Source organism: Populus euphratica, unplaced genomic scaffold (assembly GCF_000495115.2).
Source record: "Populus euphratica unplaced genomic scaffold, PopEup_1.0 scaffold78.1, whole genome shotgun sequence".
Lineage (NCBI taxonomy): Eukaryota > Viridiplantae > Streptophyta > Magnoliopsida > Malpighiales > Salicaceae > Populus > Populus euphratica.
Genome location: NW_011499867.1, coordinates 1178229 through 1202814, shown reverse-complemented (window position 1 = coordinate 1202814; position 24586 = coordinate 1178229). Strand labels below are relative to the sequence as shown.

General features: G+C 36.7%; 3 protein-coding genes across 5 annotated transcripts; 2 read left to right on the top strand and 1 right to left on the bottom strand.

Annotated features, from left to right (window-relative positions):
• Nucleotides 1-493: 493 nt before the first annotated feature.
• LOC105126416 (Pentatricopeptide repeat (PPR) superfamily protein) lies at nucleotides 494-3231 on the top strand. Of its 2 annotated transcripts, none has more exons than XM_011027282.1 (2): nucleotides 494-2518; nucleotides 2555-3231. In XM_011027282.1, the coding sequence occupies exon 1, from the start codon at nucleotides 623-625 to the stop codon at nucleotides 2153-2155; it is 1533 nt and encodes a 510-aa protein (XP_011025584.1). In that variant the 5' UTR covers nucleotides 494-622; the 3' UTR covers nucleotides 2156-2518; nucleotides 2555-3231. The 2 variants fall into 2 exon arrangements, with proteins under 2 accessions (XP_011025584.1, XP_011025585.1); XM_011027283.1 differs by having other exon boundaries at nucleotides 494-2703; nucleotides 2823-3231.
• Nucleotides 3232-3412: 181 nt separating this feature from the next.
• LOC105126415 (UPF0202 protein At1g10490-like) lies at nucleotides 3413-14167 on the bottom strand. Its single transcript, XM_011027281.1, has 26 exons — nucleotides 13853-14167; nucleotides 13678-13769; nucleotides 13409-13580; nucleotides 13193-13315; nucleotides 12607-12780; nucleotides 12239-12349; nucleotides 12003-12136; nucleotides 11802-11895; nucleotides 11037-11135; nucleotides 10775-10911; nucleotides 10474-10571; nucleotides 9859-9982; nucleotides 9677-9764; nucleotides 9497-9596; nucleotides 9362-9414; nucleotides 8491-8667; nucleotides 8361-8398; nucleotides 7103-7196; nucleotides 6568-6747; nucleotides 6343-6451; nucleotides 6181-6253; nucleotides 5958-6111; nucleotides 4931-5059; nucleotides 4543-4668; nucleotides 4096-4161; nucleotides 3413-4011 (listed from the first exon to the last, which is right to left on the bottom strand). The coding sequence occupies exons 1-26, from the start codon at nucleotides 13955-13957 to the stop codon at nucleotides 3757-3759; spliced, it is 3105 nt and encodes a 1034-aa protein (XP_011025583.1). The 5' UTR covers nucleotides 13958-14167; the 3' UTR covers nucleotides 3413-3756.
• Nucleotides 14168-14820: 653 nt separating this feature from the next.
• Nucleotides 14821-19269, top strand: LOC105126414 (uncharacterized). 2 transcript variants are annotated; one of them, XM_011027279.1, is made up of 4 exons: nucleotides 14821-15586; nucleotides 17187-17333; nucleotides 17568-17648; nucleotides 18742-19269. In XM_011027279.1, exons 1-4 carry the CDS (start codon nucleotides 14927-14929, stop codon nucleotides 18925-18927), a joined length of 1074 nt encoding a protein of 357 aa, XP_011025581.1. In that variant the 5' UTR covers nucleotides 14821-14926; the 3' UTR covers nucleotides 18928-19269. The 2 variants fall into 2 exon arrangements, with proteins under 2 accessions (XP_011025581.1, XP_011025582.1); XM_011027280.1 differs by lacking the exon at nucleotides 17187-17333.
• The last annotated feature ends 5317 nt before the right edge of the window (nucleotides 19270-24586 follow it).

The following is a 24586-nucleotide window of genomic DNA, read 5'->3' as shown; positions in this document are numbered from 1 at the left end:
TTTTTTTAATAGGTGATCATGGGTTACATAACCAGTAAATATACTAAAATATATAGAAAAAATGCAGTATTCACTAGTTAGTTTTCAAAACCACATGAAATAATTTATTTTTTTAAACTATAACCCAGTTTTAATTAACTTTTAAACTTCAAATCATCTTGAAAATGGCTATTTTAGGCTATTGGCACAAAAAATTTAAAATTTGATAAAATAAGACAACTAAATTTTTTTTAATGAAATAACACAATTTATATTTGTTGTAATTTCAAAACATAATATATAAAAAGAAGTCACAATAAAAAATACAGTATTAAATAAAAAGCCATGACATTCATAACATGTTGCCATTGATAAACATGAATACTTAAAACCATTCTATTTCACCAATTATTTTTCAAATTATACAACCCCCCTAATATTTTTAATTTTCTGTGTTAATTTATTTTTAAATAATCCTTAAAAATCCCAAAAATTGGAAAACAATGAATCTGAAAATGCTGTCGTTTAATAGAACTTCCCATCAGTCAGGTTCTATTTTTCACCACCGTCATCAGCCTCAGCCTCTGCCGCCAAAGCTTCTGTTTTCGCTTTGGTAAAATCAGAAAAGAAGACAACGGGGGTGATGATGATGATGATTAAGAAGAATCTAAAGTCTCTATCTTTTGAACTACAGAAATCAAGGTATGTTTCTTCTTCTAAAATCCCATTCCTTTCTCTCCATACCACCCCTCAAAACCACAACAACAAAGACATACAAGTAGATGCCATTTATAACATCATAAGTAACTCAACTTCCTCTCAAATTCTCAAACAATCCTTAAAATCAACTGGGGTTTTTCTCTCGAATGATTTGATAGATAAAGTGCTCAAAAGGGTCAGGTTTAGCCATGGAAACCCTTTACAAGCACTTGACTTCTTTAATTTCACTGCTAATAGGAGAGGATTTTATCACTCTTCCTATTCTTTAGATACCATGCTTTATATTTTGGGTAGGAGTCGAAAATTTGATCATATTTGGGATGTTTTGATTGATATCAAGAGGAAAGACCGCAACTTGATAACTCCGAGGACTTTACAAGTTGTTTTAGGTAGAGTTGCTAAGGTTTGTTCTGTCAGAATGACTGTGGAGTCTTTTTGGAAGTTCAAGAGATTGGTTCCGGTGTTTGATACTAGTTGTTTTAATGCTTTGTTGAGGACTTTGTGTCAAGAGAAGAGTATGAGTGATGCGAGAAATGTTTATCATCATTTGAAGAAGAGTTTTAGGCCCAATTTGCAGACTTTTAACATACTTTTGTCGGGTTGGAAGTCGTCAGAGGAAGCGGAGTTGTTTTATGATGAGATGAAGGAATTGGGTGTCAAGCCTGATATTGTAACGTACAACTCGTTAATTGACGTGTTTTGTAAGGGTAGAGAACTGGAGAAGGCATATGGGGTGGTTGCGAAGATGAGGGAGGAGGATATATTGCCGGATGTGATAACATATACTAGTATTATTGGTGGGTTGGGTTTGGTTGGCCAGCCTGATAAAGCAAGAGATATGCTGAAGGAGATGAAGGAGCATGGATGTTACCCAGATGTTGCAGCATACAATGCTGTGATTAGGAATTATTGTATTGCAAAGAGGCTAGATGCTGCTTACAGTTTGATGGCTGAGATGGAGAGTAAGGGCATGAGTCCAAATGCAACTAGTTACAATTTGTTCTTTCGGGTTTTTTATTGGTCAAATGACTTGCGCAACTCTTGGGATTTCTACGGAAGGATGATGAATGTTGGGTGCCTGCCGAATACCCAGTCTTGTATGTTTCTCATCAAGTTGTTTAAGAGGCATGAAAAGGCGGAGATGGCACTTCAACTTTGGAATGATATGGTAGAGAGAGGTTTTGGGTCATATATTTTGGTATCTGATGTGTTGCTCGACTTGCTTTGTGATATGGGCAAGTTGGTGGAAGCAGAGAAGTGTTTTTTGCAAATGGTGGAGAAAGGGCATAAGCCAAGCAATGTTTCTTTCAGAAGGATTAAGGTGCTCATGGAATTGGCAAACAAGCACGATGCCATTCGGAATTTGTCAGAGAAGATGGCTATTTTTGGGTCTTCAATTCGAGCTCCTGAAAGCATGGATGAGAAAGAATGTTCAGACCCAGTTCCTAGTTTATAACGTGTTTGTGACTTGGAAGTTCCAAATTGTGACCTTGAGCATCTAAATGACTCTGCTACCAAAGCTAAGGCCCAACAGAGGAAGGGCATGATATTTTTTTTCGGTTGACTCTGTTTTCTTCTGTTGGTAAACGGTGAACAATTCTTCCTCGAACCATTTCAAGGAACAATGGACAGAACGGATCTTCTGTCAGCCATCCTTGAAATTTGTTCTGTTTAATGCGTGTGAAAAGTCAGATGTGTCATATTCGGCAGAACTCGAATCAGAAAGTTCCATCTTGTATCTGTCAATTCCTAGTAGTTTCTTTTGCCCAGAAACAATCCCGCTCTTCAAATCTTTCTTCAAGACTGGGTGGGTGGTGATGTAAGTTTGATGGATGCTTTCGCTTTCATAACCGAGCTTCAACTGAAACAAGGCATCAGCCAAAAAACCCAAGTAGATCCCGAGTGAATGAGAGAGGAATTAGAGTTTACAATACTTGGCAGAAACCTGCCACTAGCTGCTTTACTGCTTCTTTGTTGGTGTTGATAGTGGATTCCTTTTTCAGGGCAGAAACCAAGGATGAGAAAATTGTTGACATGAAATCTTCAGGGATTCAGAAACTCTATCTGGTTCATCGATAGGTTTGATTTGGTATTCTACTTGAAGCGTTCGTCCAAACCAAGAGAATGACCCTTCTGTTCTGGATCACAGCTCTAATCGACTGATTGGATATAGCAATTTTATGCGTTAATGCAGCTTGATTGCCAGGGGATAGCTCTCTATGATGGCAGCCCTACTGCTATGAAATGACATTCAGGAAGTTCCCATCTTCGCAAACTTTCTCACCTAAGTGGAGAGTCATGCAAGCTGGAAACGAATTGCTTACATTTTTATGCGTGGAACATTAACACCATCGTGTAGAGAGCAAGTTATACTTGATCAACTTGCAATGTAAGCTGATATTTTATGAACAGCCACCGTACAAACTTGTGCGTCCACCAGCCAAACTGGCTATTTCCAATTTATATCAACTGGTTATTAGGTAAGATCTGATCCATCACACTTCATCAGTGTAATTAGATGTTTTCAAGACATACAGAAACTCAGCGTTCTTTCTTCCAAGCCCATATGGTTCTGTCAGGTCCAATAACCGATTACTTTCAACATCTCTCAACTGAGATAAGGTGGTGGTGCCACCAACCCACGCTCCTTAGCCATGGCAGATAAGCTTGGAAGGAAAACCATTTAGGGAAATCATAACATAACTTCTCATCGAAGAGAAAATAGCAAAATTTCACTCACAAAGCGTATGTGAATGACATTTACATAGATGAAAATGACACCGAAAGATCCCTTAAAATCAAGGGCATTATCTTTCTCAATCAAAAAATGACACTGAAAGATACTTTAAAATCAATGGCTAATAGCTTTCTCAATCAAAATTGCGGCTTACTATCCATTATGTAGTAGATCTTGTCTAGGTCTGACCAAGAGAGTTGCAGAACAACATTCTGAACTAATCATAACAATCATAACCATAAAATTCTGCTCCAGCTCAAATTTCATCCTTTGCCATCTTCACAGGGCTTAAGTTAGGAAGTATTCTCGTGCTCTTACGATTAAGATTTACTCTTTTTATTTGATCTAGAGCCGCGGTCTTCCTTACCTCGCTTTTTCCCGCTCCTACTACTCTCTTGCTTTCCATGTTTCTCTGGTTTAACTCTACTGGATTTTACACTAATAACACTACCTGGGTTTATCTTTCCACCATGTTTTTGCAAAGCATCGTCGAACTCTTCTTTTCCCCCCTCAATTGCGTACTGTTGAAGGAATTCTGGATTCAGCAAACCCTCCATCTTGGATTTCATCCCATCCTACAGTCAGTTTTGCACTTTGAGAAAAAAAATAACAGATACAAAGATTAAACTTTAAAGAGAGGAAAGATAAAGAAAACACACCTCAACTTGCTTTGCTGCTTCCTTTAGATCATCATCCACCGATATGCTGTGAGGTCTCAGCTCCCTCTGAAAATTTTGTTCACATAAGGACTTTAGATTGCTCTGAATTAACATGTTATTACGCTAGCAGCCATAGATAGAATTGCATAAATCTTGTGCTAGAAAAGGAGGAAAACTGCAATGTAAGAATCTGTCTGGCCTCTTGATGATGAAACTGAATGAAGAAAAAGGATTCATGTGGCCAAGTATTGCTAGCCTCAACACTTAGCTTAGTTGAGTAAATGATGGAGAAAAGGGATAGTTTTCATTGGCTAGGAATTATGGAATATTTATTGGATATATATACTTGGATTGAACAGACCTCACGTTGCAAATATGTAATAGACATCTATATATGGGCAATATTTTTCATCGTGGTGTATACAAAGTTCAGGCTCTCTATCTTACCTCTTTTAACCTGGGTAGGGTTGATTCTATGTCTTTTGATGCAATACCATGAAGATATTTGTAGAACTTCTTCATAACCTTCATAAAAAGTGACAAAATTTGTGTTCTTTCCAACTTCATTTGTTCCTGTAATAAAAAATCAGTAGCACCCTCAGTTTTGACATGGTAGACAAGCATAAAAAGTAATATGAACATTGATAGAAATGATATAAGTATGCATTAAAAATTGAGCGGATCTAACCTTTATACCCAATGTGACATGCATTTTTCTAAATTTCTACCACTTCTCAGAAAATTGTCCACTTTCTTGCACACATATAGATATGTGCACAAGTGCATGCATGAGTGCACATGTGAAATTATCTAACTGACAAGTTGGTAATCAAACCTCAATAAAGGTAATATTTCGTTGCTGCAAACCAACACAGAGTAAAACAGAAGCCTGAACATATGACAATGATATGGGAAGCTTTCCTCGAAAATATAGACGAGCCAGGATTGGAACAATGTCTAAAATCTGGAAACAAAAACACAACAATTTAGAATTATACACAGAGACAATAGAGCACCTAACAAATCTTTGCATATTTTTAAATTGCTAATGGTGCCAATTTTAGTTATTTCCATGAGGCACAAATAATGTACTGGTCTAAAGCATTTCTGCTCTCTTGAAATCAATTAAATCTCACTTCATCATGGGCTTCAGCATAGATGGTAAACAAATGGGTTCTGGTTAGAGTAGGTCTAATATTCTTCTAATGGTGCCGAGAATGGGATAACATCTAATATGCATTTTTCTTCTTTTATCAACAATGGAAAATAAGTGAAGTTATCTTTCCTCTCAAATACATGTCTTCCTACAGAACCTAATAAAACGGCATATACTAGTCTCTAATACATTGCAAGCTGGCATGCCCAAATCTTGAGCTTGCACAAGAACAATTAAAAGCCAAAGTCTTCTATTGATTGAAAGACCCCTGTCCATACTCCAGTTTTCATTGAATTTAAAAGCAGTTCAGCAATGGGTTGCAGTTGCTGAGTGATACATGGGGAGGGGGTTACTTATTGATCCATGATACACAAACTACCATGTTTTTGCATTAACTTTAACTTGCAGATTTACTATTATTGGCCAGGAAAGAACTAAAACTACGTTGTTGCATGGAGGGAAATATAAATCATTTACATGTAAACAACCCTTTTGCCCAAGTATAATGATGCCAGGTGTCCAAGTGCTAAAAGTCATTCAGCAAAGTGGAAAGGGTTCAGGGCCTTAAAAACCAAGGTATTTTCCAAGCAGAGATGGACCTCAAATTTATATGCATGTTCTACATATCAGATTATTTATAATGCAGTAACATTTGATTTAAAAGCAGTTTGCAGAGAATATATGACATTTGCCATTTAGATCTTACCAAATGAAAATCAGCTAGGTTTTCAGTATAAACTTTCAACCTTTCCAAATCATATAGTGATAGATCATCAGTAAGCGACCTCCAAAATCCATCAGGGGCAGATGGCGTGGGTTCTTGCTCCATGTCAGCGTAATTAATCTTAGGATCCAAGACACTGGAATATCAAGAGTAGCATGAGCATATTAAACCGAAACTCATTTGAAGTTGAAGTTTTGAATCTAACCTCATAGCAAGCTTATATTCCATTGAACGGAAACCGTCACCTTCCAGTAGCCTAGCAAACCTTCGCTTGAAATCTGAAGATAGTTGAGAAATCAGCTTTAAATGTACAGAACTAAAAAAATAAAAATAAAAAGGTACACATTGATCTGAAAATAGGACCAACCTTGGTAAAATGGACCAAAAAAGCCCCATTCATCTGATCCACTAACTTCACTATCATCGCTGTTTAATGGTTTGAGGACCATACATGAATGCTCACCAGTTACAGTATTCTAATTCAAAAGATAACAAATAAACAAATAAAATATCTATATAGAAAGCTGTGTCTATACAGGCACATACTAGGGAGAAAAGAACAAATATAACAAAATTGAAATAGCATCTTAACTGGAATTTGGCCGATGTAGAAGGGGGCAAATTTACGTCTCTTCCAAAAGCGAAGAAGGTCCAAAGTTAACCCAAAGGAAACACCAAGGTAATGGAGCTTTTCTGGTTTCCGTTCATGAAGATGTACTAGCAAATGCGGAAGATCTGTCCTAGGTTTTATATTTTCTTCTAGCAAAGAAACCTACAAGCACAACATGTTACAAAATAATATGACTCCAATCATAGAAGTACTTTCCTTTGCCAAAATAAATTTTCATGTGCAAACTAATGTAGCAAGATACTATTCATATTCATGGATTCATAGTTATGATTCTACATTGAATATTTGGGGAGAAGAAATTATTAGCCAAGCAAAACTGCATCAATTCTTGATAGAAGTTAAAAGTTTTTATCACATTGCTAAGATTTAGAATCTATCTTATAACAAGATAGTAAAAAACTCTGTATCCTAGAATATGAACCAAACATTAAATGAATTTAAAGAAACATAACTATTGGAACTTAATATAAAATCAAAATTTGTTCACTGGATGGACCTTCTCTGCAGCTTCGGTAACTCTAACTTGAGGAATCTCCACATCATTTTCATCATCTACTTCAGAAATGGGAGTTATTTTTCCTTCAAAGTACCTACAGTGAGTAATATTGTAAATGCCTCCACTTTTAAAGAAATTTAACTTGTAAATGCATCACGACATGATTAAGCAAAGAGTATGCTCATCAAGTAACTTTCTCTTATATATTAGAGTGCCCGTTATATTACACTGGTGTAGATTAACTTGGGATATCAAATCACAAAACATATGAATGTGGATTACGTTCTCATATTGGAAAAATCTTTTATTTCTCAAGATAAAGACCATGATGATGATTATGTATCCATATTTTCTAGGTTTCACTATGAAACAAAGTCAGCAATAATACAAGACTCTCAATCTTACAAACAATTGTTTCCCAGAGTCTTCTAAGCAATTAAAAAAAGAATTTCATTATACCACTTTTCAACAAAATTTGCCACTTCTTTTGCCATTACTTTGTATCATCATTATTCCAGCTCCATTATTATACATTAACAATCTCACGAGGGAGATTGTAGCACTAATTCTAACGCTTGAATCAACAGTCATGCAACACTGTGGTTCAACAAAATAAACAGAACATTTAAAAAGCTCAACGGAAATATTGATGCAATGTCATAGACAACCTATATGGATATTTGTCCACAAAACTAAATTTTCCTTATCTATAAAACAAAAGATCCAGTACTCAGCAATTCAAAAGAGGAGACCTCTGAACTTTTCCCATAAACTGTATGTGGAGTCAAAGCTAAAACTATCAAGCCTGCTCATATGCTAGCTTATAAACCATGAAACTATATCATTGGTCTCATCAAGTCAGAACTCTTCTTCAAGTGAAAAATTAGTTCAATAATTCCACGTTCCACACTACTTTGTAGGGAACGACTGCCTGGAAGTATAATTCATGTATAAGAACGTAATGTTTGCTAGAAAATACATCAGCTAGAAGGCTAATTCTGTAACAGTTCAACTAGTTCTTGCTGAAAAAGGATACTCGATCTAAGATCACAACTAGGTCACAATTTGTAAGTCAGGTCATCTTTTTTAACCACTGATTATACAACAAATATCTAAAAATCACCTAAACACAACAAGGGCGAAAAAGGCAGATGCCATTCTTATTGCAATTTTTTGTTGGTCAACCTCACCAGTTGTAAGCAAGATCAAGTGCAATATCTAGTTAAATGATAATGACAGAAGCAAGAGAAAGACAAACCTGGTTAAGAGATCTACTGCAGCAGAACCGTATCCAAGCTGTGTTGAAAACCACATAAAAAATGGTATATTACAATGCATTACAAGAATCTGAAGCAACTCAATCTGGCATCATTAAGATAGAGACTTACCCTCATTGCACTTGGATGGGTGGCAATGCGTACAATACGAGCACCTGAAAAGCTAGGGAAAACTGTATCACGGAACTGCTCACAGAATTTCCATGGTATTTGGTCCCCAGAGGGTTGATGACCTTCACTTAAGCTTTGGATTGCAGATTTACGAGAAATCTGGCCTTCAAGACAGACCTGTAAATAAAGACAACCAATAGCAATGAGAATCATAAATAATGTTTGTGCAAATTTCCAATGACTACAAAAATTAGGAAGAACATTTGCATATAACCCAACAATAATATTAAGAACAATACTTAGCACAGAACAAAAATCCCTGTCAAGTTAAGCAAAATGAGATATAGCCTGGGATTACATCTAGAATACATTGACAAAAAGCTGATTACAAACAACTGCTAAAAGTAAGAAATTTTTTGAGTTGAACAACAGTTAGTTGGAGGAGCAACATACAGCTCAGATAGGGACCAAACCAGAAACTAAGACTGATGCATACAGTGAAAGGCAGGGTTTGGATGAAAATAAATGTGATGTATGATGTGGAAATACAGGTAATTAGGGAGAGGGGACCTTGGTAATTTGTAACATTAGCTATGAACAAAGAATCTAAAAACTTTGGGCTTGTCTGAAGTTAAATATTGCTCTTCTCTCACACTCAGATGGCTACTGTAGGCAATTAACATTGGATGCCCAAACAGCATTCTCAATCCTCACAAATCCAAAAGGTAAAATATTTGTGGACTGTTTATTGGCCAAAATAGAACAGAAGACACCAAAAGAGATAAATAATCAGTCAATCAAATTAGTCGAAGAAAATAAATGACAAAAGTGTGCAGAAAATAAGTGCTTGTGTCTCTCTTAGGTAGTTTACCTGGATGACGCATAAGATATCAGGAAGTTGATTCTTTGACTCATCAACAGGGCCTGTACATATAATATTAGTACAAACCTAATCTCATGCAAAAAATAAAATAATAATAACATCAGTTCAAAGAAAAAGTTTTACCAAGCAAGACGAACAAATGATGTGCTGGAGCATCGGCCATTAGTTGTAAGTCATTAGGAGAGTTTTTGTAGTGAGATGCAACATATAATGCCATCATTCGCTACATAAATTAAGATACATAAGCAGCATACCTTGAATACCAATAATTAACTACAAAAAAATCAAATCACAGTATTTTACCTGCAGAAATAACTCGCTGTCTTTGTGATAGGAAAAAAGAGTGTCCCGATTGACATAATAGAGATCGCATTCACTGGGTAGGGGTAATCTAGTTGGGCAAACAAAAAAAGATTACATCAATAAAGTTAATGGAGATGGTTTCATAACAGAGATCTCAATTAAGATGATGACTTAATTCTGACCTGCTGATACTAGGTATTGAATTCGCAACATCGAGACAGAGTAAGGCATTGAGCCAGGATTCTATGGGATCACGAGAAGCATATCTGATTGACTCACTTAATTCTATCTTTCTGAAAAGACGACCTATATACAAAGAAATAATGAAAACAGCAAATTTTCCAAATGAATAGCCTACATTTACAAAATTTAAAAGTTTCAAAAACTGCGAACCAAGACAACACCAAGAGTGTACTGTCCTTGGAACCATATGAGTTGAAGCAGAGACCATTCAAGAGATTGTGGCCCAAAACATATAGCTGCCTGATAGGACACGGCAGTCACCACATTCATTCTAAAATATTGCACTATTTTCATCAATTTCAGTTAACATATAACGAGTGAGCAACAGGATTATATAGCCCAAAAAGAATTTTCATAATATTCTGGAAATGAGTTGGAAATATGATTATGCTGAGTTTAGCATTATATTTTGAAATTCCCCACATCAACACAGATATGCCATGAGAAGCATTAAGCCTAATACTATAATAATCAACACATACATTCCTAGCAGCACTAGATTCATTCTTAGCAGACTCATCATAAAACTATCAGAACCAAGTGCAAATGTATACCAGAAAGAGAGCCCTCCACATTCTTAGAAGATATCTGGCTTTGTTCTTCCAATTGCTGCAGAAGTTTTAGTGACAAGGATCGGCCAGTACCTTCGTAGCTTTAAGTAGAAAGACAAATATACATTCATGTAAGCATGCCTTCATAGCTTTATTAGAGTTAATTTAGCATGGTTAAAAAGAGAAAAATGGAAGGAAAAAAAATCACTATTGTTGAGTAATGAAATGGAAGCTTCTTTGGAAATCAAAGGTCTCTTGAAGAAAATGATAACTTCCAATTTAAGTTACAATAAAAGTATCATACCCATTCACAGTCGATGAAAGGAAAACCAGATATGGACCCAGCAGGGACCTCACAACAGGCAATGGAATTGCAGCAGCTTCATCAATAACAAGCAGTTCAACTTGGGAGAGCTTTTCATGTTCATGTGGCTGTAAATACTGCAAGAAACCACATACATTAGGCAATTAATTACATGAAGTAGAAGGTCCTCACAAATCAACAACAGAACCAAACGAATTAACTAAGAACAACATTTTACATGTAAGATCCTTTATCTTCTAACCTGAATTGTTTGTCTGTGCTGCTTGAAGATATTAATGCGCACAGTAGCTTTTTTGAACTCAGGATTTGCACTTTTCACCACATCATAATCAATATGTTCCTGCAAATAAAAAAGCCAGGTCACAAGCTCAAGATAAAGGGTGGATGACAGCCAGTACTTGCACAAAAACCCAAGTGAACCTATAGAGCGAACAGGAAAAACTGTCTTAGGAGAGGTGTGCATGACATATACTATGGAATATATGTTTTAAAACTGGACTGAAGAGACCACACCCAACTACTTCAGACCTGAACAATGTCCAGATATTCATGGTATGAGAGAAAAAGCAAAAAACTAAATGCAACAAGAAAATCCATGTAGATGACACAGCTCTTTTTTCCTTTTTGAACTTAAAGGTAGAGCAAGCTGCAGTAAAATAAAATTGCAAAATAAACTCCATTTCCTCCATAATAAATGTTGTGGGGAAACAAAATTATGGATACATGGCCAGTTGAAATGCTCTAACAAATTGTTATGAATATAAAGAGAAGCTGACTGCCAATTTTGTTTAACTGTCCATATTCCTTTATTGACCTTTGTTAATCAACTAGAAAATATTGGTTTGCTAAAATCACATGCTAAAAGAAAAGTGCAATTGTAAAAACAACAAGAGTGTGCTAAGCGTGTATATATGGTTCATAATGATATGATCAAGCATATCATCCAAGCAAAGGGACAAAAGTAAACTGTATATCATCCAAGAAAAGGGGAAAAAGTAAACTGCACCTTGTATTCAAGTGCATCGAATCCCTTGCAGATGAATTCAAACAAAGTCTTTAGGTTTTCAGGGCTGGGTGCAGTAATAAATATATTTGAATACCTGTCAACAGCATTTATTATCATTATTATTATTTGAATAAAAAAGGTCTGTTAGGATAAACATGCACAGGCATCAAGGAAACATGTAGCATTTTATATCCACAGTACCCCGCCGCAATAGCTCCAGCGACTGCTAAACCAAGGGCAGCAGATTTCCCACGACCTCGAGCAGCCAGCAAAGCAACTGTGCTGCGCGGTGTCTTATCCAAAATTGAATCAAGAAATGTGATCACAGCTTTCCCCTACAGACATAAAAGTTTTAATGTGAACCAATAGGCCATCCATGAAATATTGGCCACATTAGTTATCCACTTTCAAGGAAATAAATCCTAGGTGTTCTCTACCTGATCTAGTGTACAGCACTTTTTGACCAAAGGACCAACAGGAAAATCCTCATGGAGTTGTTCTTTCAAATTCTTCAGGTTTCTTTCCGCTTCTGAAAGCCCTTCAGAATCCTTTAATAGCCAAAAAGGAGATAAGATAACTCAAACATTTAGATAAAACTGGAGTACTTGATGCATTAGCTATGCTGTTAGTATGTCATAATGAAAGAATGCTTGCTATGAAGAAAACACTGAAAAAAATCTTATAGCTATGCTGTTAGCATTTCATAATATTTTTATGATGATATTACAACCACAGAAAAAAAACTATAATAGCACTCTAAGAAACAAAATATGAAAAATTGTTGCAGTCAGTAAAGAAGCCACACCTCTTTAACAGGATTTGGGGTGATTGACCTTATATGAGAAGAAATAGGTAAAATGTTAAGCTCGTCATCCATAACCACACATGCTTTGCACGAAGCAAGTGATAACAAGAAACGTTCATTAAAGCGCCCAGTTGCCTCAGAATGGGACTCGGTACGAAACCTCTCATGAACATCCTAATACCAGTAAAACCTTGTGTTAGAGAATAATATAAATCATATCTTGGAACCTCACCTAATAGCTTAAGCTTTTAGGTGAGATGGTTCTTTGACACCTTGTATAAGCATTTACTTTCAAGCATGATGAGAAGCTCAAAGAACAGAGTGTTGTTGCCTCATAAATCTTATCAAAAAAAGAAAAAAGAAAAAAGAAAAAAGAAAAAAGAAAAAGAAGGAAGAATATAATGGCAGTTTTCAACCATCACCTACCATTCCAGTTCCACTGAAAGACACAAAATGAAACATCATCAAATTATAAGAGTTAAAACAAAGACAACATAAGCCATCTTCCCCATCCTTTGCATCTGCAGTCCACTCAAGAAATGCAGAAGCCGAAAAGGCTTAAATACGAACGAGATGAGAATCATACCATAACCATTGTGTACAAACTGGTCAACGAAGATAAAGAGCGTAGTAGCAACACAATCAATCCACCACCTTCAACTGTTTCTATCGTTCTAGCCAACAAATTTGGAGTCAGAGCCTCAAAATCCTAAAATGCAACACAATAATTCTTTTTCAGAATAACTAACAGAGAGACAAAATATAAATTAATTAATTAAAACACACAAGCTAAGTTTCTTACCTGTAATATGCACATTCCAAAAGTATTACCGAGAATTCTTTCAGTATCCTTATACAAACAGTATGTCAAACCTCCGGTCTCAAGAAAGAGCGAAAAAGGATCAACTTTCTCAGGATCCAACAGTCCTCTCTGCATTAACTTTTTCACCTGCTTTGCTCTTTTTTTCTTGTGACTGCGTCACAAATTCACAAAAAAAAAAAACTAATCAATCTTCTGTTTTATTTTTCACAAATTAAATCCAATATCCAGCTCAATAAAATAAAATGAACCTGCTAAGTTCAAGTTTATCCTTGTAGCACCATAAAACGGACGGTCTAGATTTCACCACTGCCTTGCTTAGCATATAATGAAGGTTCACAATCTGCATCGCAGTGGAAAATTATTGCTTGTTATTATTACAAAAAAAAGAAAACTGAAAGAGAACAGAAAAGGGTGCAAGCGTGCCTGGTCACGTGACTTGTCGCCGATGATAAGGAAGAGAGAACGGTGGCGTAATTTGACGCCATTTTCTATGAGTGTTCTTATTCTCTCGTCCACCTTCTTCCTCATTATTATAGCTTTTGCCTATTTATCGACCGTGTATAGCTTGCTATTTTTCCTTTCTGCGTTTCGACTGGCAGTAGTTGCCGCCGGCGGTTCTGCTGTTTCTCTGTGATGATTCTTAGACTCTCTCTGTGCCAGTGTGTTGTTTTTTGAGGGTTTAGGTCAGGTTTTACCAAAAAGAGGAGCCCGTTTAAAACCCTGGATGGAATTGAACCGGGTTCAACACTATAAAGTAAAATAGACTAGAGACTCGAAACATCTTTAGAGAGAAGAAAACTACATTTATTTGGTACTCTAACTTCTTTTAACTTTTCTATTTGAATCCCTTACTTTTAATTTTATCTATTTGAATACATTTAGTTTGAAAAAATATTAAATTGTTTTTTTAGTGTTTTTTTTTTATAGTTTTGATGTTTTAATGTTAAAAAATAAAAAAGTTATTTTAATATATTTTTAACAAAAAATACTTTTAAAAAACACTAAAAAAATACAAATTACCGCATTTCAAACATGATGTTTGCTTTCAATTCATTTTTTATTATAATAATTTCAAATTCATAAAATTAAAAAAAACCCTAAAAGAAATAAAAAAACCATAATTTAATCTGATTAACATACCACATTAATTTTATGAAATTAAAAATCTACACTCTCATTAATCTGAAAATAATAATGAAACTCAAATAAAAATAAAATAAATTAGTGATTCACATAGGTAAAAATTAGAGGTTAAAAAGTCAAATATGGAAGAGAAATAAGAGATTAGCAACTCATGGGTCGTTGAATAGTAAGATGAATAGTTAGAGGGCTGATTTGTAGCTATCTATAAATAATAGGCATCCCTTTTATCATCTTGGCATCATCATTTGTGTAGTGAAGATTGAAACACCGACTCTTAAACCCCTTTGGCCGTAGCCAGTGCCAAGGTTTTGAATGGGCAATCTTCTTGATTGATTGATTGCTTCTTCATCCAAAATGGGTTCAGTAAAAACATTCTCTCCATGCTCTCCATCCTCGCATTTTCAGAATTTGAAATCGTTAAAAAACTGTAACTCCTCCACTTCTCTGAAGCCACTACTACTCTGTTCCATGAATCCACTCAACATCCACAGCAGGCACAAACTGCACATCTCATCAAGTATCTGTTCTAAGTCACCATTTCCTCAGATACGCACTTCAAGTATCTCCAAAACAAACAACAAATTCACCAGTTTTTTGTCTGAGAAGGTGCTGGTTTCCCTTGTTGGGGCCTTCATTTTTATTGGTTCTTTTGGTTTAAATACTAGGCAAAGTTTGGCACTTCCGGCTCAAACAAGTGGTGGTAGTGTGAATTTAGAGGGCAAGAGAGATGCCCAGATGGAGAAAAGTGAGGAAGAGGAGATGTATGAGAAGGTTTGGGAGAAGGAGCCAAGGAATGTGGAGGCATTGAAGGTGGTTCTGCATGGGAAGATGAGGAGAGGACAGACTAAAGAGGCTGTGAAGTATGTTGAGAGGTTGATTGAGATCGAGCCCGAGGAAGTTGAATGGAGGCTTTTGGAGGCACTTTGTTATGAGATGTTGGGGCAATTGAACAAGGCTAAAAGGTTGTTCAACGAAATCTTGGAAGAGAGACCACTTTTGCTTAGAGCTTTGCACGTATGATTCTTGATCTGGTATTCCTGTTTTCCGTTTATCTTTCTTCTCCAACAAGTGAGTAGCTGTATCCGTGTGCAGCAAAAATAATTATTGCTTGGGTGCGTTTGCTTTTGTTTTCTCATAATATGCATGCCTCTATATGAATACTGAGATGTTTGCAAGGTATCACATAAGCATTTCTGCAAGCTATCTGTTTTGAAAGTTTGGAGGCTGACTGCTAACTGACTTGGAATATGGGAAGGCAAATAATTTGGTCAATATAATTGCTTCCTAGAGGGATATGTAATTAGTTTAAACAGGCACAAGAAGATGTACAACCATATCTGTAACTGACCTCATAAAGCTTTTCTTAATTTTACCAAAAGACTGCTCCTTGTTCAGTATGGGAACAGCGACTCCATGGCATTGATGGAAGCGAAGGCTTGAGCTTGAAAGCATTGAGCCATTCCAATTGGTGTTCTCTGTGATGGGATTATTTTATACACAGCTTCTTCTCATGTATTTGTTAAGAAGGCATCTCCTCAATGGGCAAACTCTTGTTCTCAATACAATTGGCTGTCACCTATATTTTTTTTCTCGAGTTCCAAATTTTGTTATTCAAATTTCTTAGCTCCTTTCTTTGAAGATCTTCCACTACTAGAAAGGTGGCTAGGGGAGAAATCCTTAGGGAGGACGGATGTGTTCGGAAACAAATAAAAAATGCTGGAGGTTTAGAGACCACTGAAATGATTCTTGTTGACCATTAGATTTTTATAGTAACATATTATAATGACAAGCGATCAATTTTCATTTTTCTTGTTGGCAGTTGTAGTCCCTTGGGTTTGAATTTGGTCCCATAGGTTGCTGAAACCCATATATAAGTTAAACCAACACACGAACTTTGCCTCTGTGGCAAACGATTCCGTGCTTGGTACTTGCTCACCTGATTAATTACTTAAATGTTGGTATTCTTATAACTGTTTCCTTTCTATTTGGTTATACTGCAATAGGCAAAGCGCAAAGGACCTACAATGTCTAGTTAGAATTTCAAAATCTCAAGTGTCACTAATTTGAAGTATAATGAGGATTTGGCTTAGGAGTGATTTTTCAATCATTCCAGAAGTAATCAAATTACATTCCTACCGCTCCTGCTATCATGGTATTCAACTAACCATTAGCTTTCTCATTGGCAATTATAATGAAAAAATATTCCTTAAACAACAATAACATAATCCTTCTCGATCATTTATTTATTAAGGGTTCCATGGTCCCTTGTGTCCATAAATTATGAGTGTCATCTTCATCAGATTTTGCTAGTGCAGATTGCTAGTTGATGGAAAGCTATGAACAACTTGGCAAGACCTTGGTGTTTAAAAATATCCCTATCGATTAGCTCCATACCAGCCACGGAGATTGAATCATGAATTGCATGGTGGTATAGGACTTCTTTGAGAAACTTTGTCTATATAACTTTGTAGCACATCCTTATATCATCACATTTCTATGTTAATACCAACATCTGTGATTACATTTCTATGTTAATACCAACATCTGTGACTTTTTGGTGTTCTTTCTCTTCACTGGAAAATAGAAATACTATTTGACTCTCTGTTTGGTGCAGGGTTTAGCACTGGTTATGCACAAAAATCTTGAAGGTCCTGCTGTCTTTGAGATGCTGAATAAAGCTCTAGAAGTTGCCCATCGTGAAAAAAGAGTCACTGAGAAGAGAAACATTAGAATTCTAATTGCGCAAATGCATGTTGTCAAGGTGAATCCTACCAGTTAGTCCTTTCTTTCCAGGGTCAAGTAGGATGAGTGTTGGGCCTCGTAAAAATTGTTCCACCCAATACTTCATGCAAATGCATGCTTAAAATAATAGAGCATTGACAAATGATGTAGAACTCGAAAAAGTAGAAATATTGATTGGTGGGACCTAGGATAATGGATCGAGTCAACCAATTGATTTTCAATTTTAATATGTGAAAACTTGCAAATTTTGCAGGGGGATTTTGAGGAGGCTTTGAAGAAATTTCAAGGCCTGGTTAGTGACAACCCACGAGATTTTCGACCTTATCTTTGCCAGGTAAGCTTGTTTTAATTGTATGTTAATGCTTGCAAATGGATAACAATTAATTCTTTCAGTTTGTAAGGTAAAAGCTTGAGGGCCTGCACCATCTTTTTGAAGATTTCAACTATGCACATAACGTTCATACATTTATATTGAAGCAATTTTCCTTCAATTTATGTCACGTTGCAGTTGTCCATAACATGTAACTTATGAAGTATGCCATTGATGTGGGATAATAAACTAAAAAGGGAATAAAAGTAGAGAAAGAAAGAAGAAGCCAAGAATTAAAAGCAATGAAAAAAAAGCTAGGAAGAAAAGAAAATAGTCTGTTATTTTTATTAAATCATCAAAAACTATCTCACAAAATGAAAAAGAAACATATAAATAACATGACCATAAAACAACCAACTATTGGTCTCACTCCATCAATTAAAATTGTCTAACATAAATAAACCAAATAATAAAAAAACTAAATAAAAATAAATGATTAAATATGTTTAGATAGGCACAGTCTCCCAACCAACGAGTGAGAGGCTGAGTCATCCTTTGTCATCTCTATTCAAATACTCGTGCAATCTAAAGTATGGGTTTGGTGTCCCCACCATTTATATTCTGTTGAGAGTTCAAAAGAAAAACTATACCCTTAAATGCTACTTCTTGCAAGTGTCATTCCAAGTTTGAAACAACCCATAGATATAACTAGTAGCAGCAAGCACGTTTGCAGATATGATATTGATGAAATATAGTATTATTGCAGGTGTCCATAACATGTAACTTATGGCCGTACAGTTGTCTGTATTCTATTGAGAGTTCAGAAAGAAGAACTATACCCTTAAATGCTACTTCTTGCAAGTGTCATTCCAAGTTTGAAACAACCCATAGATATAAAAAAGTAGCAGCACGCAGGGTTGCAGATATGATATTGAGTTATTACAAGTTCACAAAATTTGCAAAAGAACAAGCTGTGTCTAAAGCCTCAATCTCCTGTAGCAAATATTGATGACATATTTTCAAGGATTGCAATTAACAGAATGGAGTTGAATAGCATAAAGAATTAAATATTATAGTTTTACTTTTATCAATAACCAATTACGGGAATTTGTGGCAGGGAATAATATACAGTCTGTTGGATAGAAAAGAAGAAGCTGCAGAACAGTTTGAGACGTATCGGAGTCTTGTACCTGAAGAATTTCCACAAAGGATATTTCTTGATGATGTTGTATTGGAAGCGAAAACTAAGTCCAGGGAGCGGTTTCAAAAGGAGTTTCAAGCTGCATTCTCGTACAGGAAGTAAAGCTCCAACTTATCTTTGCGAGTGTATTGTACTTGGATAAGATGCTCAGAAATTTTTAGCTAGAAAGTAAATTTTGACAGCAATATACAGAGTAGTTACACTCAGATGCTGAACTTAAATGCGCTATGGCTGTAATTTGAGATGGCATTGGATTATGCGGTGACCGCATTTGTCCAAGAGTCAAATAACTAGTTCATCATTTGGATAAATAATATTTCAGTACAATTTGAAGTTGTTCAAATTCCAGTTTTGTTGCAGTTGTACTGCAAAAAGAAACTTCCTAGTTCTCATTGTTGCTCTCATGGTGAACCGAACAATTTATATTGCTGATGATTTTCATAACCTGGATGCCATAGTGATACTATAGTAATTTTCTCAGAGAGTGTGGAGAGAAAAATGAGTCTCCTATTTTCCCATGTTTCACGCGTTCTCATTTTTACTTTCACTAGTTATGTGCCATTTGACTTCTACGTATTTGAGTCTAGGCATCAATGCTGAAGAGGATATGCCTCAGTTTCTTCTTTATATTTTCATGCAAAACATGCTATCAAGTTCTGTTCTGGGCAACAAGGGATAGATCTCATGATTTTACAAAATATTTATGCATTGAACTGTGTGTGTGTAGTGCATCATTATTAAAAATAAAAGAAAAGAAAAAGGAAAAAAGCATGCATATTACATCATCAGGAAAAAAAATACTAATAATAAAACTCGAATTTAAGGATGTCTGAATAAATCCTCTTGTTACCGTTTTAGCTTGAAGAAAGGGAAGGCAGATTAATTTTAAACATTTTCCAAACCAATTGAAAGTTAAAAACATTTTTATATTGTCGGATAAAATTCGTCCGAGGAACAGAACTTTTTTCCTATTCTAGGACATAAAGGCTTCAGACAGTTTGTCCACACTCCACCACACGAGTGTCTCTAACCATGTCTCTAAAAACAACCCGTCTCTTAAAACTGGTTTCCTATTAGGCTGCGGTTTATTATTGAATTAGCTTGTAAATGAATAAAAAAGAAAAAGATATTTATGAAAAGAAATACTTCTTTTAAAATATTTATAATTATGAGTTTTTGTAATAAATTAAATGAAAGTTGGTGAATGAGCTCTCGTAATTAACTTTTTAATGTTATTATATAAATATTTATAATACTTAATACTTGAAACTTAATATCTCCATGATATTAATTTTTGCCTTAAAATGTCATTCCTTCAACATTTTTCTTCCTTGAAAATCCTCTGAACTCTTACTACTGTCATTCCTTCTTCAACATTATTCTTTCTTGAAAATGTCCTTGACCTCAAGGACAACTTGTGAAAATTGCAGAAGCCAAACTTCCATTAGTGTTCATTTGAAGAATCTGCTTTATTGCAGAATTTGCCTACCCAACTCCTTTTCTTGCCACTAGGGTGGTTCTGGCATTAGCCTTTTCATCATTCTCCAATGCTGGAACCGATTGCTTGCCAGGAAGCATACCATGTGCCAGCTTTGTAAGCTGCGTATTTAAGCCTGCAGTTGGATCAGCAGGAGCCATCTCAAATGCCATTTTCGAGCTTTGGTTAATGTAGTATCGTGAATTGAAGAACCGAGTTGAAAACACAACTTGCATCGTGGCAGCCATGTAGCAGTTGTTTCCAAGATTCACAAGTACTGTATAACCTAGTCCAAAAATGGGTTCCACATCCTGTCCACTTTCTTGAATTCGGTTCCAGTCATAGCTGGTGTTCTGGCCATTTTCGAGCTTTGGTTAATGTAGTATCGTGAATTGAAGAACCGAGTTGAAAACACAACTTGCATCGTGGCAGCCATGTAGCAGTTGTTTCCAAGATTCACAAGTTCTGTATAACCTGGTCCAAAAATGGGTTCCACATCCTGTCCACTTTCTTGAATTCGGTTCCAGTCATAGCTGGTGTTCTGGTCAAGTTCCCTCTCAGCAGTTGTCATTTCAGTCTTTTTTAAGGCTGAAAAATCAATCCCAAAAAATGCCAGATGTATTGCTAAAAGTATAAGAGTAAAAGAATAAGTCTACGTATCTTCAGCGATAACGCCCCGTATACTTAGGATAATTGCTTCCTTAACCTCAGGACATTTGTTTCCTTCTCTGTGTATCATTCTTCTTTCTTATTCTGATTGTAACTCTCATTGTAATCACTATATTAAGCATTGCTGTAATACAAGTAAATCATCTTTTCATAAAACCCTACATGGTATCAGAGCCGCCACGCTCCCACGAGCATTCATCACCTATTTTCATGGCAGAAACTCAAGAAAACACAGCCACAACCACTGTTATTTCCAACCCTGCTATCATAGCACCAAATTCATTGATTGCCATCAATGCTGCAGCACAATTGCCCCTCAAGCTCACGCCAATAAACTACTTAACATGGCGTGCTCAGTTCAATGCCCTTCTTATTGGCTATGATCTTCTACAATATGTAGATGGCTCTTATCAGGAACCACCCAAACGTCTGCATGATGCACCTAATCCTGCTCACATGTTCTGGATTCGCCAAGATCAGCTATTGCTACACTCCACCATCGCTTCTGTTTCAGAACAAAACATGCCACTCATTGCATCTGCGACAACCTCCCATATGGCATGGAAGAAACTAAACACTCTTTATGCAAACCGTTCAAGATCACGTGTAATGAGTCTCAAAGAACGACTCACTACTACCACCCGTGGCTCCAGCTCTGTGGGTGAATTTCTTAATACTATGCGAAGCATATTTGATGAACTATCAATCATTGGTGAGCCTCCCAGTGATATTGATTTAGTAGTTCATGTTCTCAATGGTCTTGGTCCTGCATTCAAAGAAATTGCTGCAGCCATTCGCGCACGTGACAACCCCATCAGCTTTGAAGATCTTCATGATAAACTTGTTGAATATGAAAACTTTCTCAAATGTGAAGAGGTGCGCTCTGTATCTCCTCCAATCACGGCTCATGTCACTCAACGATTTGGCCAATCCAGCACCTCCACTCTTAGGCACTATCACAATAACAAAGTCTCTTCCAATAATAGTGGATATCAGTCATTCTCCAACTCCAATCGTGGTTATCAAGGTGCATATCAGCCTCCATGAAAACGTCCAGGCCAAGGGTACAAAGGATTCTGTCAATTATGTGATCAACAAGGACATAGTGCCAAACGTTGTCCTCGAGTTCGCCCTTTTACCTCTACAGCTCCTACTGTCAATTACACCACTACTGCCTCTCCGAAGTCACCAAACTAGCTTATTGATTCTGCAGCATCCCATCATGTCACCGATGACCTCACTAATCTCTCACTCACCTCGGCTTATGAAGGTTCAGATGCTATTGTTATAGGTGACGGTACAGGTTTGAAAATTACTCATGCTGGTCATGCAACTCTCCCAACTTCATCCAAAAACTTTGTCTTATCTAATGTTCTGTGTGTTCCTTCCATCAAGAAAAATTTACTTTCAGTTTCTCAATTTTACAAATCTAATAACACTTCAATTGAATTCTTTCCTGCTTATTTTTTGGTGAAAGATCTCCGCACGGGGGCGACTCTCATTCGAGGCAGGAATAAAAATGATGTGTACGTGTGGCCTGAATCTTTATCTCCTCTGACATCATTCCATGCTTTTGTGGGTGTTAAAGCCCCATTGAGAGACTGGCATAGATGACTTGGCCACCCCTCTTCTCGTATCCTGCATCACCTTATTACCTCCTGCACTCTTCCTCTATCTACATCCTCTAATAATATTATTTGTGACTCTTGTCTCTGTCATAAAAGCCAAAGGCGCCCTTTTCATGTATCCTCTCTAAAAGTCATGGTCCATTAGATTTAATTTACACTGATGTTTAGGCCCATCTCCAATTACTTTTACCGAAGGTTATCGATTTTATATCATTTTCGTTGATCATTTTACAAAATATATTTGGTTTTACCCTCTTTATCATAAATATGATGTTTCTCTTATTTTTCCCAAATTCAAAGTTATTGTTGAAAAATATTTTAAAAAATCAATTGTTTCTATATACTCCGATAATGGGGTGAGTACATCAAACTTAAAGACTATTTTACTACTCAAGGCATTAATCATCTCACTACTCCTCCCCATACTCCTCAACATAATAGGATTGCTGAACGCCGTCATAGACACATTGTGGATACAGGTTTCATAATGCTCCATCAAGCCTCCCTTCCTCTTTCTTTCTGGACCTATGCCTTTCAAGCTGCTACATTTCTCATTAATTGTTTGCCCACTCCCGTTCTTCAACTTAAATCCCCATTTGAATCCCTTTTTGGAAATTTGCCAAATTATCTCAAGCTTCGTGTCTTTAGGTGTTTGTGTTACTCATGGCTACGACCATATGCCAAACACAAACTTAACCCTCGCTCGCGTCCCTGTGTCTTTCTTGGATATTCCCTCACTCAAAGTGCCTACAAGTGTTTTGATCCCACTACTCAATGATTATTTATCTCCCATCATGTTCGCTTTGTTGAAACTGCATTCCCATTTGCTGTCTCCTCTCATGCATGTCTCTCCTCTCCTTCTTTACCCATCTGGGCATTATCATTTGACATTCCTTCCCCACCTCCAGTACCTCCCTCTCTCTCCACTTCTCCTCTCCTCCAGTCGGCCATGCCAGTCCCTTCCTCTGCAGCACTCTCATCTCGTCAGCAGCAGGCCACCGTGCACTCATGCCAGCCTTCGCCCCCATGTGCTGATCTCTCTTCAAGTCCTGCATGCCCGTCCTTGCCATCACCATCACCATCACCATCCCCCACCCCTTATACCACATCACTCCATGATCACTCGTTCCAAAAACCATATCTTCAAACCCCGCCAGCTCAACCTCACCACCAAACATCCCTTACCTATTACTCTTGAACCATCATGTGTGTCTCAAGCCCTTCAACACCCAGAATGGAGAGCTGCCATGTCAGCTGAGTTTACTGCTTTAACCAGTAATGGCACCTGGGAACTGGTCCCTTCTTCTCTGCATCAGAATTTGGTAGGTTGCAAGTGGGTCTTTCGGCTCAAAAGAAAACCAGACGACTTTATTGACAGGTACAAAGCTCGCCTTGTAGCTAAAGGCTTTCATCAACATCCTGGTCTCGACTACACTGAGACGTTCAACCCTGTTGTCAAGCCTACTACCATTCGCATTGTTCTCTGTCCAGCTCTTCAGCATGGTTGGCCTATTACACAACTTGACGTTAACAATGCCTTCCTTCAAGGTTCTCTTTCTAAAGAAGTCTACATGGCTTAACCCCAAGGCTTAATTGATAATCAGCTGCCACACCATGTTTTTCGTCTCCGCAAGGTAATCTATGGCCTTAAACAAGCTCCCAGAGCTTGGTATAATGAGCTGGCCACGTTTCTTATCTCACAGAGCTTTGTCAACTCTAAAGCTGATACATCTTTGTTCATCTACAATCATGGTGGAATAATTGCCTACTTCTTGGTCTATGTTGATGACCTTCTTATCACTAGCAACAATGACAGGTTCTTGACTTCCTTTATTACTGCATTGTCCTCTCAGTTTTCTGTCAAAGATATAGGTTCTCTCCATTACTTCCTTGGGGTTGAAGTATTGCCTACCTCCACTAGCCTCATCCTATCCCAACACAAATATATATATGATCTACTTGCCTGCACCAATATGGCTGGTGCAAA

Bases quoted from the DNA above. Each gene is read 5' to 3' on its own strand.
- LOC105126414 (XM_011027279.1), top strand. From the start codon at position 14,927: ATGGGTTCAGTAAAAACATTCTCTCCATGCTCTCCATCCTCGCATTTT. The intron at 17,334-17,567 runs GTGAATCCTACC...CAAATTTTGCAG, and splicing joins CGCAAATGCATGTTGTCAAG to GGGGATTTTGAGGAGGCTTT. The intron at 17,649-18,741 runs GTAAGCTTGTTT...AATTTGTGGCAG, and splicing joins TTCGACCTTATCTTTGCCAG to GGAATAATATACAGTCTGTT.
- LOC105126415 (XM_011027281.1), bottom strand. From the start codon at position 13,957: ATGAGGAAGAAGGTGGACGAGAGAATAAGAACACTCATAGAAAATGGC. The intron at 9,983-10,473 runs GTATACATTTGC...CTTTGTATATAG, and splicing joins TGTGGAGGGCTCTCTTTCTG to GTCGTCTTTTCAGAAAGATA. The intron at 9,765-9,858 runs GTCAGAATTAAG...TTGCCCAACTAG, and splicing joins TCAATACCTAGTATCAGCAG to ATTACCCCTACCCAGTGAAT.
- LOC105126416 (XM_011027282.1), top strand. From the start codon at position 623: ATGATGATGATGATTAAGAAGAATCTAAAGTCTCTATCTTTTGAACTA.